The sequence below is a fragment of the Zootoca vivipara genome, chromosome 4 (genome assembly GCF_963506605.1).
Source record: "Zootoca vivipara chromosome 4, rZooViv1.1, whole genome shotgun sequence".
Classification (NCBI taxonomy): Eukaryota; Metazoa; Chordata; class Lepidosauria; order Squamata; family Lacertidae; genus Zootoca; species Zootoca vivipara.
In genome coordinates this window covers 34,390,738-34,410,618 of record NC_083279.1, presented here as the reverse complement: position 1 = coordinate 34,410,618, position 19,881 = coordinate 34,390,738, and the positions used below count along the sequence as shown (strand labels likewise).

General features: G+C 39.1%; 1 protein-coding gene across 1 annotated transcript in view; it reads left to right on the top strand.

Annotated features, from left to right (window-relative positions):
- The window catches only part of PUDP (pseudouridine 5'-phosphatase), a 61,797-nt gene that overhangs the window by 12,640 nt on the left and 29,276 nt on the right, over nt 1–19,881 (top strand). Inside the window, exons 2-3 of the mRNA XM_035116360.2 lie at nt 10,744–10,962; nt 19,120–19,349. Of these exons, the coding sequence (XP_034972251.2) occupies nt 10,744–10,962; nt 19,120–19,349 (449 nt within the window). The remainder of the gene's footprint in view (nt 1–10,743; nt 10,963–19,119; nt 19,350–19,881) is intronic.

Below are 19,881 nucleotides of genomic sequence, written 5' to 3'. Positions count from 1 at the left end.
GGACCGCCTCCAGCATAAGACTCTTGGGACGGCAAATCTCTTTCCCCTCCTCCTCTTGCGTAATTCCGGAACCAGAGGAAAGGGTCTACGCTCCATGTTTTCCTTCTCCCCCCCTTCCCCCCCTCTCTCTTCCTCCCTTCTGTGTCGCAGGGGCTCTACCGTGCTGAGAGAGCCCCGGCCCTCTCTCTCCACTTCCTGACTGGACTCCTGAGCATCCTCGCTGTTATCGCTGCTTGGGGAGGGGCTGCTTCTGATGAGGGGAAGAGAATCCCTATATTCTCTTCCCCTTACATCACCCTAGGGTGAAGAGTGGGTTAGAAATGCGCTTAACAGATTTGTGTTTTGTTTTTTTAAATGGACCTTCCAACCTCCATAGGTTAGGCTGAAAGTGAGAGAAGGCTTTGTATACTACTAAGTGCACAATTAGGAACAGTGACACGTGTATAGCCTTTTCTAACCTTCAACCCTAAACTGTGCAGGTTGGGGATACAAGGCCATATGACTCAATCTCACTGCCTTGAAAGAAAAGTTAAGTTCAGGGCTTCTGTCTCTTAACTTTTCAGAAGTTGGAAGCTTCTGCTTTACGAAGCACGTATTTGGTAGCAAAAACTAATTGTAATGTAAACCTTGAGACAGTTTTAAGACTTCAACCACTGTGTTGAATGGATAAAAAGGTTCACATCTTTTTGTCACTGTTGCAGTCTTTTTGTCTGGGTAGCTCTAATTTTATGATGTGGTAAATTGAAAGGGGCATAGTAGTACTGCAAGAACCAAGCACACATTCTCTCCTGGCTTTAAAGGGCAAAGGTGCTCTCTCCACTGGCTCATTACAGCAAGCAACAATAATGCTTCTGTTTCCACAGCCTTCTCAAATACCTGTCTTGGCTTGATCGGTTTGGAACTGTTGGGCTGACAGTCTGCATTGTGTGGTGGGAAGGGAATGCAGAAGTTCATGTTGTCAATAGGCAATTATCTGTGGGCAATTACATTTCATCTCATGCAAGCAGGAATTTTGAATAAATTCTTGAAACAGAACGAGTTGGGTCTAGGCTTAGCCATGCTTAGGAAAGACCCGCTGAAATCAGTGGGACTTTAGTTAGTTGTGAGTAACACACAGTTAAGACCATATTCATGGAAGACAGTCTTACTTGGCTACGAATGATCGCCAAAGAAGAAGAATATGTCATAAGCCACATTGATTTCAAAGGGAATGAAATAGTGCCACACACTTAGAATTGTCCCACCAACACAAACATTTCATGTTCTCCAATTGCTATGAGAGTTGGGGGTGGGGGAGGGCTTCATTTTACTGGCTCCTGCAAGCACACCTAAATAGTTGAATTTGGCCCCAAAAGTTTACTCTATACATAACCAATCCTATAAAAAAAAATGAGGATCTGACCTTTGCTGGTGAAAAGTATCCTCTGGAGCAGGGGTGTGGAATCTCCAGCCTGATGCCGAATTGGCCCTCCCAGTCCTCCCCATTTGGCCTGCAAGGCTATTTTGGCCAAGCCACATCCATCTGTCCTGTTCCTGGCAACTTATGTCACCAGTTGCAGGGCAGAAAAAAAACTTGCTTGGCCCAAAGGGGGTTTGCAAGCACTGGCAATAAGTGGCCCATGACCACCTCTCCCCATATAAACCAACCAGGACTCTGAGCCCCTTCTTGTCTCCTCCATGTGAGGGTCCAGTGGGTGGTAACACGAGAATGGGAATGTAGACTTGTGGGATGCTCTCCCCAGGGATGTTCATCTGGCACCTTCCTTTTATATCTTAAGGACTTCCTGACTGTAATGTATAAAGGTGCAGTAATTTCAAAGGACAATCACAGTGGAGGATTGCTGAAGTAGGAAATTATAGAGCTATGTCTTAAGTTGTTTTGAAATTTTATTTGACACACACTGAGAAATTCTGGTGTTTTGAAATGTCCCCCAGAGTAGAATTAGTTCTTGACAGTAGCAGACAAGCAGACGAGTCTAGTAAATGCAGATAACTTCAGAAGCTATTTGTTGGGAGTATATCTGATAGAGAGTTGTTATAGTAAAGCAAAGCCATAAGGGTTATTCAGCTGGCTGGCTAAAATGAAGCTTATTGATCAGTTACGGTGCCCAGTAAATTTTTCTTTGAAAGTTATTGAATGGTACAGTGTAATGATTTTGTCTATTATGGCAATCCAGCTATCATCCATTGAGCCCTTAATCGGACTCCCATTGTAATAAGTACCAGTTAAATCAGATCTACGAATTGGATCCTTCCCCCACTCCTTTTCTATACTAAAAATGCAGTGGTGGCAGAATAATACACCTTTCTGAATTAACTAGCTTGTCTTAAATGCCTCCTCGTACTCTTAAAAATGTTGTTTTGCTACTTATTACCAAGTGATAAACATCTTAATACAATAGCAGTTTATAAAGGACTTGCTTATACAACATCAAGGATAACCATATGAAACTGTCTGTATTGTAAAAGAAAGAAAGAAATCTTTAGAAGCTTTGAACAAAAATGGTGATTAAAATTATCCTTTATATAGCAGTAGGGAGAACAAAGTAGAAGGTTTTCCCATAATGTTCAGGTATTCTTTCTTTGTATTGTAGGCATTTATTCCTTAGAGCCTACTAATATCATCTAGAGCTGCAGTTGGAAAAAGCCCTCACACTGAACAATTTTGTTAATGGAATTTGTTATAATTATTTTGTGCTTCAGTTTCCCATCTCTCTCTGAGAACCGCTGCCTACAGGCCTAATTAATGGAAATAGATTGCCTATGAGACTCTCATCTTGTTGAGGTTAGGCCAGTAAAAGCTCTGCATGCCTGTTTTTGAAGCAAAAAAGGTGCCTGCTGCAGTATTTTTCCTCTTATTTCATTGAGTAATTTTTTGTACTGACTGTTCCCCTCAGATTATGTTTGCATGCAGATACTAAAGTGGGGCCTGCATGAAATGGCGGGTACATGCAAAATATTTCTAGAACATTCATTTGGTATCTGCAAAGGAATTCTAATTGACAAGAATCTAGTGCATAATTTGAATTTAGTTGATGGGACCTTTGATCCAACAGGGATTACTGGTAGTAGTAGTAGTAGTTGTTGTTGTTTAGTCGTGTCCGACTCTTCGTGACCCCATGGACCATAGCATGCCAGGCACTCCTGTCTTGCACTGCCTCCCGCAGTTTGGTCAAACTCATGTTCGTAGCTTCGAGTACACTGTCCAACCATCTCGTCCTCTGTCGTCCCCTTCTCCTAGTGCCCTCAATCTTTCCCAACATCAGGGTCTTTTCCAGGGAGTCTTCTCTTCTCATGAGGTGGCCAAAGTATTGGAGCCTCAGCTTCACGATCTGTCCTTCCAGTTAGCACTCAGGGCTGATCTCCTTCAGAATGGATAGGGAGTCAAAGGTCAGGATGAAGATCTTCCATCATTTGCTGAAAACTGTATAGTAAAGGTGCCAGACACACCTGTGAGGAAGGAATTCCACAATTTAGGAGCTTTCATAGACAATGCCCTCTTCTGAGCCACCACCCACCCTGAACCTCTAAGAACAGCAGAGCTACCAAGAAGGCCTTCTCTGCTGATCTTAATACCTGGTGGGGTCAGTACAGAAGGAAGCGGTCTTTCAAATATTGGGGCCTAAGTTGTTTAGAGTCTTAAACACTAGTGTGTTTAATAGCACTGTATGTAAGGCTGTGTGAAACAATTGCAATGGTCAGTTACTCACTCACATACCAAGAAAAAAGGAAGCCCTTTGCTTCTCGTTCATTATCCTGTTTTCTTTCCTCTTATCCCATGCCTGCAAAGTCTTCTTAGGAGTGTTTGGTGAAGGACTCTCTCCAAGCATATATTGTGTACCACATTGTCCTTCCATACATACATGTTGACACTCAAAAGAATATCAACATGTTAGTGATACGGGATAATTTGTTCTTCTGTTTGTGATCCATTTAAAATGTGTCAAGCACTTTTAAAAAATAAGTTTTACTTAAGCTAACTTCCAATCATGTAGTAAGTTAGCTGGCTAAAATATTCCCTTTATAAAATCACGAGTAATTTCATCTCTCTTTTAAGAATGTACAAGTACCATCTTTTTAATATATATATTAAATTTGGGGGGAATAGCCTTCCCAATTGGCTAACACATTTTTTTAAAAAAACAAAACATTAGAATCAAAAAATTCAACAATGTCAAATAACTTTCCTGTTGCTCTTTGGTAATATTTAAGAGCCAGGTAAAAATACTTCAAATAAAGCTCATCTAAAAGGCTTGGACAAATAAAAAGAACAAATGTCATATGGGTCTGGAAATTTGTTGATATGGTTTTGTTGCAAGTTCTTTTTCATCTTAGCTTGATGTATCCCTCCATTGCCTTCTCCAACAACAGTTATAATATGGGTATTTTTCCAACCTCTGTCAAAATGAAGATAAACATTGAGTTTTTGTCCAGTCACTCTATCCTCCTTTGTGCATTGTTATCCAGTGGTTCAAGTGGCTATTTGGTTGGTTTCTGGCTTTTGGTATAGAGTAAGCCTGCAATCTATGCACATTTAACTTGTGCACATTCAGCTTTACAATAGCTCCCCAGTGTGCTTTGGGCCAGGGCAAATCAGCACTGTAAACCTAGCTTTTGAGAGTTCTAGCAGTTCTTCTCCTTGTCTTACAGCACCACCGTCTGAATTTAAGTGTTAATATATATCTGTAAAAACTGTGGTCTTGCTTTCCTTTTTCTCACTTGGCTCTTTTTACTTCTGCATGAAGGAGGATGAATCATTGGTTCACATCAATCTGAAACTGATTGTTTTGGCTTGCAGGGTGGGGGGATTGGGTAAGATGATTTTGAAGTAGCCCGTTATACACGGGTAGAATGTGCTTCGCATTTTATTATTTAAAACATTGTTACACTGCCCTTCATTAAAAGGATTTTAATGAGTGACAATCATTGTACAATTAAACAATAATTACTATATCCTTAAAGTGATAACTAAATAAAAAGCACCACTTAGGCATTATAGATATTTTAAAATGACTAATAATCACAGCTTAATACAGTGGTACCTCGGTTTACAAACACAATTGGTTCCAGAAGTCTGTGCTTAACCTAAAGCATACTTAACCTGAAGCGAACTTTCCCATTGAAAGTAATGGAAAGTGGATTAATCCATTCCAGACGGGTCCGCAGAGTACTTAAACTGAAAATACTCAAACCGAGGCGTACTTAAACCAAGGTATGACTGTATTGGAATTATAGAATTATAGAGTGGGGAAAGGACCACAAGGCTGAACTAGTTCACCTCCCTGCAGTGCCAAAGAATCCATGTTGACTCATCCCCAGAAACCTGAGCTGCAGATCTCATAGCAGAACTTGAAATCAGAGGCAACTAGTAACAGAAAAGGTACCCAGGTGGCGCTGTGGGTTAAACCACTGAGCCTAGGGCTTGCTGATCAGAAGGTCGGCGGTTCGAATCCCTGTGACGGGGTGAGCTCCCGTTGCTTGGTCCCACCTCCTGCCAACCTAGCAGTTCGAAAGCACGCCAAAATGCAAGTAGGTAAATAGGAACCGCTACAGCGGGAAGGTAAACGGCGTTTCCATGTGCTGCTCTGGTTTGCCAGAAGCGGCTTTGTCATGCTGGCCACATGACCTGGAAGCTCCCTCGGCCAATAATGCGAGATGAGCGCGCAACCCCAGAGTCGGTCATGACTGGACCTAATGGTCAGGGGTCCCTTTACCTTTACCTTTAGTAAGAGAAAAGGTCTGCAATGATGTACAAGCTTAGGATCTCTCTCTGGGACCAGAGAGAGGAAAGTTCACCACACTGCATAAAGGATTTAAGGGACTGAAGCACATGGCTTGTTTGCAATGTGTTACTTTGTTCTTTGGTTACTTTGTAACCAGTATTGTCATTGTTAGGGGTGGGGTGGGAATTTTTTTATCCTACTGAAAATAAATAATTTTTTGCGATTTTGTCCCAACCCTCAGATATACTGGTAAGCTCATCAGTTGATAACTGTGGTCAGATAGGCTTACTGGTTTAAGTCAAAAATTGAACCTTCATGATACCAGAATCATGGCTATCCTTTACCAATACCCCCTTCCAGGAGATGCAAGTAGGAAAAAGTATGAAGAGTCCCCATTCTGCCTTTTAAGAGACCTGATTATTCAAAAAACTGCCTGATTGAAAAATTCTTAAATTTACAAACTTCCTTAGCCAAACACCATTGTATACAGTAAAAATTGTTAAATGAATTAGTGTGAGTACGCTTTAAATTTGTGTGATTATGCTTTATGCTTTAAGGATTAACTATATAAGAATAATTCTCTTCCTGAGCCTTCTTGGGACAACAGTTGGTGACAATACTACACTACAGTGGTACCTCGGGTTACAAACGCTTCAGGTTACAAACACTTCAGGTTACAAACTCCGCTAACCCAGAAATAGTACCTCAGGTTAAGAACTTTGCTTCAGGATGAGAACCGAAATTGTGCTCCGGCGCGGCGGCAGCAGGAGGCCCCATTAGCTAAAGTGGTGCTTCAGGTTAAGAACAGTTTCAGGTTAAGAACGGACCTCCATAACGAATTAAGTTCTTAACCAGAAATACCACTGTATTTGAACAACTGAACTCTTGCAGTAGTCAATTACATTTTTAATAAATCAATAAGCAAACTACAGTACAAGCATTTTTTTACACCCAACCAACAGTAAACATAATGTGCATACAGTAGCACCCATTTATAGCAAGTACTTATGCTGTCTTGAATGATATGGCAAAAAAGCTTGTTTGCAGCAACTAAAGCCTAAAAGAACAGAATACCTGCTCCCCATTAGGATGAGTTATAGATACTTTCATTGAATTATGTTAAGTGGTAATCAGAAAAACTTCATTTCAAATCCTTGCTTGGTTAAATTAGTTGCAATCCTTGGTTGTTGGCAATCACATTATTATTATTTATTTCAGAAGTGATTTATATATATAAAAAAGTGCTGCAATATGTGTAGCTTGCACCTGTCTTTTAATATATTGTTGGAAAATCTTGACTCATCATTCAAAGGTTGCTAATTGTTTTGAGGTTCCATCCAGTTTAATGGTTTTAAACTAAACCGCTCCCATGCATCATCAGGCTATCAGTCATGGCATCTTTTCAAGCCTAGTCACTGGAATAGTGCTGACTGAGACTTTGTGAGCTTTTGAGGAATCCATGATTCTGATAGCAAAAGTTGGAAAAGTTCAGGGAGAGGATTCAAGAGTTGCTGGTCTTTCAGCTGTGATGCATCCCTTCTCTTCCTCCCTCTGCTGCAGCCTGATGTAATGTCTGCTGCCAGATGACAGCTTCTCAGCAGAGCTGATGGTGACCCTGCACTTCTCTTTTCACTCCTCTATCACAGTCTGACGTAATGGCTTCTGTGAGGTGTATGGATCGCCCTTCCATTGGGCACTAGCAAACTGACCTGCTGAAATGGCCTCACATGCTTACTGCATGAAATTACTGCAGCTAAGGTCAGGTTCATGATAAGAATGCAAAATCTAGAAATGTTGAGTTGCGAACCACTTGGGAGTTGGAAACATGCATGAAGTAAACAGGTGTGATCATGCACCGTTTGTTGTTGTTGCTTATTGTAGATTTTTAATAAATAGATTATAATACAGCAGAGGTGAGGGGAAGATGGGAAGGGAACAGGAAGACAAGCAAATTCAGGAACTAATACTTGTTAAAGTTATATGGCCATTGAGGGAGACAGGTTGAGAAGAGGAAGAGCCAAATGGCACTTCATCTAAGCTGGTTTTCAGCTCTACTTCAGCCAAATAGAATGACTGTTAATGGATTAGTTGGATATGCTTTTTGGGGAAACTATCTTTATTTTCTCCAAGGAAGTACAGTATAAGAAATGGTCTACATTGTCAGCATTCAAAGTGATGCTGAAGGTATTGTAAAAAAGGATTATGGATGACAACAAAAAATATAAATCTGTTTAATGACAATTATGAACTGGTATGGAAAGAAATAAAGAAGGATTTAGAAATATGGAATAGGAAGAAGTTGTCGTTCCTTGGTAGAATAGCAGCAATAAAGATGAACGTATTACCCAAAATGTTATTCTTGTTTCAAACAATACCTATTATAAAGGGGACGAGACAATTCAAAGAGTGGCAAAAAGATTTACAAAGATTTGTCTGGCAGGGGAAGAAACCAAGAATAAAATATAAAATATTGGTAGATAAGACAGAAAGAGGTGGATTCTCCATGCCAGACTTGAAATTATACTTTGAAGCATCATGTCTCTGTTGGATAAAAGATTGGATAACATTGGAGAATACGGACTTGTTGGATTTAGAAGGATTCAACAACAGAGCGGGCTGGCATTCATATCTATGGTACGATAAGAAAAAAACCCATAAAGGATTTACAAATCATGTGATAAGAAGGTCGTTATTTGAAGTATGGGAAAGAAACAAAGCCTTGTTAGAGACTAAGACTCCATGGTGGATTTCACCAATGGATGTAATCATAGTGAAGAAAGTGAATATGGAAGGGGAGAGACCAACATATGAAGAATTTTTAAGACAATCAGAACAAGGCTGGAAAGTAAAACCGTATGAAGAGGTTAAAGTATACCTGACGAGCTGGCTGCAATATCATCAAATCAATGATATATTTGTAAAAGACAAAAAAACTGGTTTTGAGGAGAGAAGGTCCAAATTCCAAATAGAGTTGCTAGGGGGCAGAATAAAACTGTTGTCCAAAATGTACAATTTGCTGTTAGAATGGTATACTAAAGATGAATTGACGAAAGAGGTAATGATAAAATGGGCTAAGGATTTTGGGCATAATATTGAATACGATGCGTGGTTGAAACTATGGAACCAAACAATAAAATTCACAGCATGTACTGCTTTGAAAGAGAATGTTTGGAAGATGATGTATAGATGGCATTTAACCCCGGTGAAATTAGCAAAAATGTATAGAATGAGTAATAGAATGTGCTGGAAATGCAATGAAAAGGAAGGGGACTTTTATCATATGTGGTGGAAATGTGAAAAGGTTAAAGGATATTGGGAAATGATATATAACGAACTGAAAAAGATTTTTAAGTATACCTTTCCCAAGAGACCGGAAGCCTTTTTGTTAGGAATGATAGGTCAAGAGATAACCAAGGAGGATAATACCTTATTTTTGTATGCGACAACCGCGGCAAGGACATTATTGGCCCAAAAATGGAAGACCCAGGACTTACCGACAATCGGAGACTGGCAGACAAAGATGATTGAATATGCAGAATTAGCGAGACTGACTAGCAGGATTCGAAACCAGAGGGAGACAAGGTTTCTAAGGGATTGGAGTAAATTTGTGGATTATATGGAAAAGAATTGTAGAGGTTTAAAGACACTTGCAGGCTTGAAATAAATCCTACGAATTGACTTTAAAGACTAGATATAAAGGAACTGCGAGATAAGAGCGGATTAGAAAACCTATTGAGGGGAGGGAGGGAAGTCAAACTCGGCGGAGTATTTTGTAATGAGTAATGAGAATTGTTAAAAGAGTGATGTATGTATTTTGAATGTTTGTTTGTTTGTTTGTTTTGTATATTGTTTTAAATGTGTTTAATTGGAAAATTTAATAAATAGTTATAAAAACAAACAAACAACAAAGTGATGCTGAAGGTAATGAGATCCTTTGGCATCCAGTTATGTCATTTCATATTTCAAGAACTGGAAACTGACCACTGCCAGTTGCAGTGGTATAATTGAACCCTTACTGGTACATTCAGGCAATGCTAAAAAGAAGTCAAGAATGCTATGGCCAAATGTGCCATAATGATTGACTAATGGATAGCAATGAATCTTCGTCACGTGAACCAGCGGTGTTAACCTACCCTTGTATTTTTGCATAGTAGGCCTCAAAATTAAAAAAAAATAGACCCCTTAACCTTACTGGGGAGAAAGTACTCAACAACTTTGCTTTTAAGAGCCGCAATAAAACTGTACCAGAATGGCTATGTTTGCTTGCCTTTTTCGAATGAATTCAGGACAAGGTTGGTTCCTTGGGTGAAACTTTATATGCATGAGTGTGGCCTGAAGAGAACTTACTTGCTCTTAAACCCCCTTGATTATAGGTTATAGGGTTGTAATGGAAATCCAGTCAGATGTAAATGTAACCGTGCCACTGGCAATATAATGCAGACTGTGGCATCTTTTGAAGAACTTTTAAAGTCCTGTTCAAAGGCTTGCAAAATAAATTACTTTATAGTTTAAATAGAATATGGAATAACATCCCCTGAGTACCGGATTTCCTTCTTCATTTGTTATCTTCAGTTCCAGGATAAAGATTGCCTCCCAATTAAGGCATTCCTTTTCTTGCCCAAATATGTTCCAAACACATAATTGTGCATTGCAGCCCACAATAGTGTGTTTTGAAAATATGAAGGTTTGCCTTCTATAGCAGTGTGAATGTGAATTTATAATCTTGTTGCCGTGTATTTAATGTTAAAGGTTATGTGGCACCCTGATTTGGGTGGCCTGGCTGTGACCTTCAGTTAGAAGTTATTAGTTTTGCCTGTCAGAAAAGGCTTACATGGTGTTCAAGATGAATTTCTTATGGTCAAGAGTTCAAGACCCTATTGTATTGTCTTTTATTCTTGCCAACATGTTCACCAATAGGAGTGCTGTCTTTTCCCTCCAAGAATGCCACATAAGCGCACTATGTAATTACGCCCCATTCTGACATCACGCCACTAATATTGTTGTTTTTTTCTTTCCTCAGATACAGAACGCCTTTATACTATTGTGTTCCAAGAAATCTGCAACCGCTTTGGAAAAACCTATACCTGGGATGTAAAATCCTTAGCAATGGGTAAAAAGACACTGGAGGGATTAACGATCATACGAGATGCCCTGGACCTTCCGATAACCATAGAAGAACTACTGCATGAAAGTACAACAAAGCAAGAAAAAGTCTTCCCCACAGCTGCGTTGATGCCAGGTTGTATTTCCTCTAATCAAATGTGTGCCTATCCAATTAAATCTTGCAGTTTGAATTTGAATAGTTACATTCACAAAATGCTTTCCTCTGGTGCCTGTTTGTTTCCTCATCACCTTGGAAGATTGAACGTTTTATTATTATTATTATTATTTCTCAAAAAACCCACTGAGGTGTCTTCTAAGAATAAATACGATGCACTTTTCAGCAATGCCATCTGTCTCTTGCATATGGGAGGGAGAGAATATGTGATATTGTTCTACTTGACAGCTCTGAATGCGTGTACGGTTAGTTGCCGTGTGTTTTTAAGCTGTTGATAGCTGTTTTCACAGGCCTCTCCACACCTTCGGTTGTGTCCCAAGGATGCCCAGAAACAAAGTTCCCCTACCCTCTACCTATTAAAGGGAATGCTGTCTTTAGGTTGTGTGTCTGTGTTCATTTTCCACATTGTCAGGCATGACCCCACCCCCCTGTCAAGTATTTTGGCATGTGCATTGGGAGGGGTGACTATTGTTGTACTGCTGGCTCACTCTTCCTCCCAAAGGAATCTGGGGGGAGAGGGGACCTACAACACAGCAAACAGTGTGATAAAAACATATATTTTTTTAACTTTAGCAACATATTGTACATTCTCACAATTTATAATCTCAAACTTACCAAGAATGGTGTGTCTTTCAGCCACCAAATGCCTGGGTGAAAAAGAATGTTTTTAAATTCGCCCTGAATGTTAACAGTGAGGGGTGCAGCTCACTAGGGAGGACATTCCACAAATGGGAAAGCACCAATGAGAAAGTCCTTTTAAGCGTCAGTGCCAACAGGGCAGAATACAGCGACAACACAACAAATTTTGGCTGGGATTTTGCAGAATCAACAGGAGTGACTTGCATCATTCCTGTCATCTTAAAAACACAGCACAAACTTGAAGAAAAAAAAGAACTTCAGAGAAGGAGAGTGTCTATTCTCTCTCTTTGTGCTGGGCATTGGAGAAGATCAGGGGTGTAAGTCTTCCTGCCCCTGGCTTCTGCGTCCTGCCATAATATGAGAGACCCGAGCCTTCCTTGCTCAAGCTCTCTGCTTATGCCAGAGGACTTGGAAGAAGGAAGGCATCAGTGGTGAGTAAAAATAATGCACAGCTACACGTTTCTAGACCTTTGAATCCACACCATGCATTAATTAGGGGTTGAATAGCTATATTAAGCAAATAAACTATTGCTCTTTCATTAAAAAAATCAATTTATATATAAAATGAATGCAGATATATTAAGTGTATGTTAAGAAATTTGATGGAATGGGAGCTGCTTCTGTTCTCCCTTTCTGCATGTTTTCCAGTTCATGAAAATGGCTGCAGATGTTTCCCCATTCAGCCATGCACTCACATGCATAATTGACCCCTACATACAAATAATTAACTCTTGTCATATCCAAGAGCCATTCTTCATTACAGAAGAATTGTGAATTCAAAAATATGGAGCATCTATTCTTCTTAATTCACCACTTCTTATGCAAAGTTTTTACATGCCAGGATCTGAAAGCCCCAGTGCTATGGCCATTGCTTGCCTTCACCTAAAGAGTCATGCATAATAAATGCTTTTTGAAAGGTACAAAAAAGACAATATGCAATAATATCCCTATATTTGACTTTTTAAATGGGAGTTTGTGATGATGATGATGATGATGATGATAGCAGAAAATACTGATTTTCTGGAATGATTAAGGCCATTGCACATTCCAAATAGTTTTAAATTTATTTTACCTTGGTGATGGGAAACCAATTTGGAACTCAGCACTTACTAGTTTGCCTCTCTCCAAAACAATGGGAACCTATGCGCCCCACCCCCCAGCTTGAAACTGTAATTGTCCTATAAAGTGGTGTTTTGCAAACTACGGGATACAGCAGAGAGCTATACCACAATACTGCCATCAGTTCCATGTTTTCTGTTGCTGCTGTTTATTGTGTTCTACTTCCTAAGCTAGTTAAAAAGACAATTGCTGCTTACTGGATTTTCCACTGGGAATAATGCTTTAATTTATATTGCTTGTTGAAATGTGAGTAACTTTCCAAATGGATGTGTTAATGATTTTCCAAGAACTGCTTTGTGCTACTTTGTCACCCATTTAAAAATGGTGGCTCTCTGCTTCGAGCCTGCAGTTCTAGGGATTTGCATAGAATTGTTGTAGATGGATACTGTTTTATTTTTTACTTTAAAAGAAACAGAAGAAACAGATAATTGATTATGTTCCTGTTGAGAATCCATCTCTGGGACATCTGTTCCTATTTAAGACCAAAACATAACAGATTCTACAGTTTTTACATTTTCTATTATACTGATGTCTAAATCCCTGGGAGCTATTGCACCACTAAGACACAGTTTTTAATCATCTGTCTTAAGCAGCAGAATATGACTAAGTGCCTCTTACACGATCTTCTCTAGATTGCTAATTTTAGCCTAGCAGCCCTATCTGATAGGAAATGCAGAGAAACAGAGATAGACAGAGATATTAAGTCTGATTGGTCAACAAGTAAGAACATGAAGTTCAATGTTCCCATATAGATATTGTTATTGAACTTATATCCTGCCCTTCCAAAGGAGCCCAGAGGAGCAAACACATCCACATTTTTGTTTTTTAAAAAAACTTACTAAAACAGTTAACCGTTTTAAAATCCTTTCATGCCTGAGTATTTGTCCTGAAATTGATAATGTGGAGACATATGCATATCGCTAGGGAGCACACGCAGCCACCACCAAAAAGGCCCTGTCATGGGTCAGCGCCAACTGTGCAGCACCTGGTACCACATTATCTTAACTTACTGTCTGGTCAAAAATTGTGCTAGAGACTTGCTTTGGATATGTTAAAGGATGTGAATACCCTTTAAAGACTGCTTGCTCAGCCCAACTGAATCATAAGTAAAGATGGTATGTTTTTAACTGTCGGAAACAAATTACTCCTCTCAATATTATCTCCACTTCTGTTTCTCTAGCTGTAAATCAACACTCTACCAAAGTCAGTGCAATGCTGAATATGTCTGTAAACAAAGTTTCATAGTGATGTTTGCTGTAGCTGGGAGAATCTGAGCATTAGAAAAATTAAGCACCACATGTTAATGCTATAGTGGCAGGATTTTGGGTCATCTGGTGAACTGAAAATGCATGACATACACATCTCATGCTCCATGCAATTTAAAGGTGTAAATGTGCGATATAAGAAAGGGGAAATATGCGTAAACTAGTATTGTTAACATAACATCAGCTTGTAGAAATTGTTGTAGATCTTTCAGAATATCGCCTTTAAAGGTGTGCCAAATCTACTTTGTTTTTCACTGAAACTTGGAAATCCCCCAACCAGACCCCTTTTAGTTATAATGTGGGATGTAATGTTAGTTTCATACCCACTTCCACTGATGCTCCAAACTGATCAAGTATAGAGCAAGCTATTCTCTTAGCTCATGTCAATCAGAAATCATAAAAAAATCTGGCCCTGAGCTACTGAAGGTAATGGAGCCCTTTATATGTCCAGCTGTCCTTTGTCAACAACAAATTGTCACTGTTTTTTGTGTTGAACATATGCTATATGGTAATTTATGGACCTTATAGATATCTAAATGCCGTTGCACCTAACAAAATATGTATTTTATCAAAGTAATTGTTGAACTGAAATACAATTAAGAAGAAATATATTAATATTAATTTTTTTGGGGGGGGGCACCCAAGAGTGAGGCCCTAAGCTATTAGCTTGTTTAATTTATACAGTACATAAATCCGGCACTGGAAATCAGAATTGCTTTTGTAGAAACCAAACCAAACCTGCTTTCCTTCTTAAAGAACCCCACTGTGTGCCCCCTCACTCCGGCAGTGAAATTTAAAAGTAATGGAAACATGTTGAACTCTAGTTTGAATCATTCACACATTAGAAAACAAAGTTGGTCAAAAGCAGGTTTTTTTAAGTAAATGAATGAGAAACCTGGAAGATCAATGCAAATAGATGAGTTTTGATTATTTGTGACTGCTAAGCAAACAAGGCAGCTATTGATTGTTGATCTAATGTTATGCCCAATAACTACAAGCCCATTCTCTTGGCACTTGCATGCTCCTAGATTTGCTCAGAAATCCACTCATTTCAGAATTCAGCTGCCCCCAACTATCCATGTTTGTAGTGCAAAAGGCACATGAGGCTGTATGATTAAAGTTCTGCATTATATTCCTAGGTAGTATTCAGGATATATTTAGTTGCATGCCAGTATTCTAAAATTGCTACAGGAGCTAATTAGTATCCATACTTGGTTGAAAAATAATATTGACTTGAATCATTTATTGAAAAGGGCATGATTTAAATCAACCCACCCTGGCATTAATCAGTTAATCAGCTTCACAGATACCACAGTATTTGAAAATATCTTCAATGTTTAACAGAGACCCGCTTGACAAGGAAAAAAGGTGGAGGGGTTTTAAAGTGTTTAATTAAATTCTAAGTGATGTGCAGACTGCTTCATTTTTCATGTATGTATCCTGAGGCTTTATGTAGTAATTCTTTTATCCGTTCACCTGGGTTTGCAAAGTCCCAAGTGGAAAGACTGGTAAACATTTGCTAAACTATCACTTTTTTGAATAAAAGGATAACACTTGGCAAGGAAGTTTAATGACCTCTGTAAAGTGTCACTGCATTAATTATAGTCTGCAGAGAGGGTGAAATGCCTCCTAAACATCCCCCCCTCCTTTTTAAACAAAAGGGACCTGAATTTTCTACTGTCAAGACTTGCAATTGGATTTAAACTTACTTTGCTGTTTTGGAGGCCCCCAGAAAGCATACTGGTATACACTGCAGCATTGAAAACAAAGACAAACCAGTTGCTAGAAAAAAGCTTATAATATTAACATTTCAATATTTTTTTATGTCATATTGTTGAGTACAAGTGGTATATGTATGTACTGGCTGGTTGACAGAGATAATGTATGAAGCAGTGGATGATTGTAGTGGTTGTGCAAAAGTAGTGGTGAATGAGATTGAGTGAGTGGTTGTGCGAAAAGTTGGTTTGTTGGAATTTTACATTTTGCTGCTGTGTAAAGCTCTTCGACCTCATAGTGATACTGTGTTTATGTATATGGTTCTATTTCAGTTTTTATGTGAATAATTTGACACGGTTTTTATTGTACGTACTGTGTTTATATATGTATTTTATCTATTGCGAACCGCTTCGAGATCTTCAGGTTGCAAGCTCTATATATGGAAATAATACATAAATGAACACACATTTTTTGTGCATGCTTTGCAGTGTAATGCTGTGCATTCCAAATCAAAAGAAAGCCCCATTGAATTGAGGAGCCCCATATGTATCCTTAATATCAGAGGATAAATGCAAATACATTGTGGAAAGCAAAATATGTAAATAAGAGAATCATTCTCACCAAAATAATTGCTGCTACTTGAGTTACAGTAGACTAGAAAGAGCAGAAGCACCAGGGGCAAAATAAAGCCACAAGAAAAGTTTAATTTGTGTTATTTTATGTATTTTTCAGAGCTGTCAAATGGAAAATGCTGAATTATTCCTTTCTGAAAGCTTCTATTGTCCCATGAGAAATACTTCAATTCTGTCAGGATTTTTTTTAAAAATACATCTGATCAGAGTTCTAAATTTGGCATGGGACTAATTGTTGTTTAAAGTTCTTGAGGTTTAATTTTGATCCTTTCAGCTTAATTAACTACATCAGACCTACTAAATATGCATTACTTCCCTTCCTTTTATTTATTTATTTGTTTGTTTTTTGGCCAGAAGTTCATGTATTACAGCACAGTTCCTCTTATTCTACAGATGTTTTCTCTGCATACGATCTTGATTTTATGTAGTATGATGCACTCCGTGGTTTCTATATACCTGCGGGGATATACAGTAGAAAACTTTCCTTTTTTTTACTTTCATGTTTCATATTAAAAATTGTTTTTGCTATTTCTTTTTTCATATAAAAAATCATCACCTTTTTTTTAAAAAAAGTTCAGATTCAGTTCATCTGTACTGTGTATTTCTACTTGCTAAACAGAAGAGATACTATAGTGCTGAAATCAGCTTGTAGGGATGAAGATTTCTGTTGCTTTAAAGGTCCCTGGGGGCATTTGCTCCACCAATTTTTGGGCTACAAACTCCCTCCCCTTGTGCAAGTTTATTGAGACAGACTCTCCATTGACTTAGACAGGGATTAACTGATGTATGAGAAATGTAGCCCACCACCAAGGACCTGTTAGGGCAACAGGATTCTTTCTGTGGAGGGGGCATTTTTCCACCACTAGCAGCCCTAGGGACTGCAGAACTAATTTTTGAAGCCTATGCAAGACTAGAGAGATGGAACTTCTATGGACAAGGACTAAAATAAATGGGTGATGGGTGGTGCAGCCAGTGAGGATGTAACGTCAGTGGCAGAAGGTGCAGCCACATATTCCCCCTCACACAGTTAAAATCCACACAAGGTTGTTGTCATTTAGTCATTTAATCATTTAATCATATCTGACTCTTCGTGACCCCATGGACCATAGCACGCCAGGCACTCCTGTCTTGCACTGCCTCCTGCAGTTTGGTCAGACTCATGTTGGTAGCTTCGAGAATGCTATCCAACCATCTTGTCCTCTGTCGTCCCCTTCTCCTTGTGCCCTCAATCATTCCCAACATCAGGGTCTTTTCCAGGGAGTCTTCTCATGAGGTGGCCAAAGTATTGGAGCTTCAGCTTCAGGATCTGTCCTTCCAGTGACCACTCAGGGCTGATTTCCTTCAGAATGGATAGGTTTGATCTTCTTGCAGTCCATGGGACTCTCAAGAGTCTCCTCCAGCACCATAATTCAAAAGCATCAATTCTTAACATTCAAAAGCATCAAGTCAAGAATGCTTTGATGGTGTTGCCTGCTTGGCAGGGGGTTGGACTGGATGGCCCTTGTGGTCTTTTCCAACTCTTTGATTCTAAGTCTTAACATAGTTCATATCAAACTTCCATTGAATAAGGGAAGGGGGACGTAGCTGAAGTTACCAAATACTAATAGGGAGAGAATTTCTCAGATAAAAAATGGTGGTGTTACAGCTGAGAAGGACAAATCTTGAGTGTACATTTTTAAAGAAATCACAAAGTTCACCTTGTTGCTTATTGGGTAACAGCTCTAGAAAAGACATGGCAGCACCAAGGTAACAAAGTCTACTAACAGTTGGAAATGACAAAGGCTACTCTTTGCTTTTGTTTCATTTTAACGATGTTCTGCTACCAGCTGTGAAGGATGACCTCCTAAGAGCAGTGTGAAAGATTTGGCTGCTGCGTATGTGTGCAGAAAATAATAATAATTTAATGCAGGTCACGCGGGAAGACAAGAAGGGGAAGCTACTGAACTGTTGGGATTCTGAGCGTGTTTATCTGGCCATAAGTTTTATTTATTTCAACAGAACTTACTTAGAGGCAAGTGTTCTTAAGGACAAAAAGCCGAAGACAAAAGAACATTTTGTTACTTATTTCAATCCCACTCTTCCCTGCAAAGAAAGGTAGATCCACACCATACATTGAAACCACATCCAATACACATTTAATGCATATGTTAAGGGTACTGGTAATTGTAGTTCTTGTTGTTGTTATTTAGTCGTTTAGTCGTGTCCGACTCTTCGTGACCCCATGGACCATAGCACGCCAGGCACTCCTGTCTTGCACTGCCTCCTGCAGTTTGGTCAGACTCATGTTGGTAGCTTTGAGAACACTGTCCAACCATCTTGTTCTCTGTCGTCCCCTTCTCCTTGTGCCCTCAATCATTCCCAACATCAGGGTCTTTTCCAGGGAGTCTTCTCTTCTCATGAGGTGGCCAAAGTATTGGAGCTTCAGCTTCAGGATCTGTCCTTCCAGTGAGCACTCAGGGCTGATTTACTTTGGAATGGATAGGTTTGGTCTTCTTGCAGTCCATGAGACTCTCAAGAGTTATACAGAGATATATAGGAGGCAGCAACGAAAACCATCCCACACAAGGTACAAACACCCAAATAGGTCTATTATCAACCATTAATCTTTTGGCGGAGGCAGGAAAGAGAACTAACTAAATCAAGTTCAGCAGGTAGGGTGAAGAACTCCAGTAAATCTAGCTCCTCTCTTTTTTCTCAAACAAGTGCATTTTAACACTTTCATATATATTTTTTTTCCTGTTTCACAGGTGTTGAAAAACTAATCCGCCATCTACATCAACACAACATACCCATAGCTGTTGCCACCAGCTCATCTCAGGTGACATTTGAAATGAAAACAAGTCGACACAAAGACTTCTTTAATTTATTTCATCATATTGTGTTGGGAGATGACCCTGAAGTGAAGGCTGGCAAGCCACAGCCTGATGTGTTTTTAGTCTGTGCAAAGAGATTTAACCCTCCTCCGCCTCCAGAAAAGGTAGGAATAATCATAGTAATAAAAGCGGCAGTCTATAATCCCAGGTCATGCTTTGATTTTCATTTTTTATATAATATAGTAAGTTCTATGTGAGATTTGATAGCAACTATAAAAAACAAGTGGGAAAGTATGGGCAAAGATTATGTTTCTTCATTGTATATAATGGTTTGCAATGCAAATGCGTATCGATTTGCTGCTGTACACTACAAATGAACAGGAGTGTTTTAAGTGTGTCCAATATATTTATAAACCTAGGTGCTGTTTGGACACAGACTTTTCCACCTGCAACATTTGAGATCTTGTGTATGAGTGCAAGTAATCTCTTCTAAATGTTCAGAATAGGACATTTTGTAACACGTTTCATGATGTTTTTGTTTTGAGTGTTGAACATGACATTATTTCTGTATGTCCTGTATCTGAAACAAAGTAAAGACATTTCCCTCCTGAACCCCAGTAGTAAAGAAGTAAAATACAAAATTGGGTTTTCAAACAGGCAACAACTTTATTAGCTGTAACTTTTTGAAGCATTTGT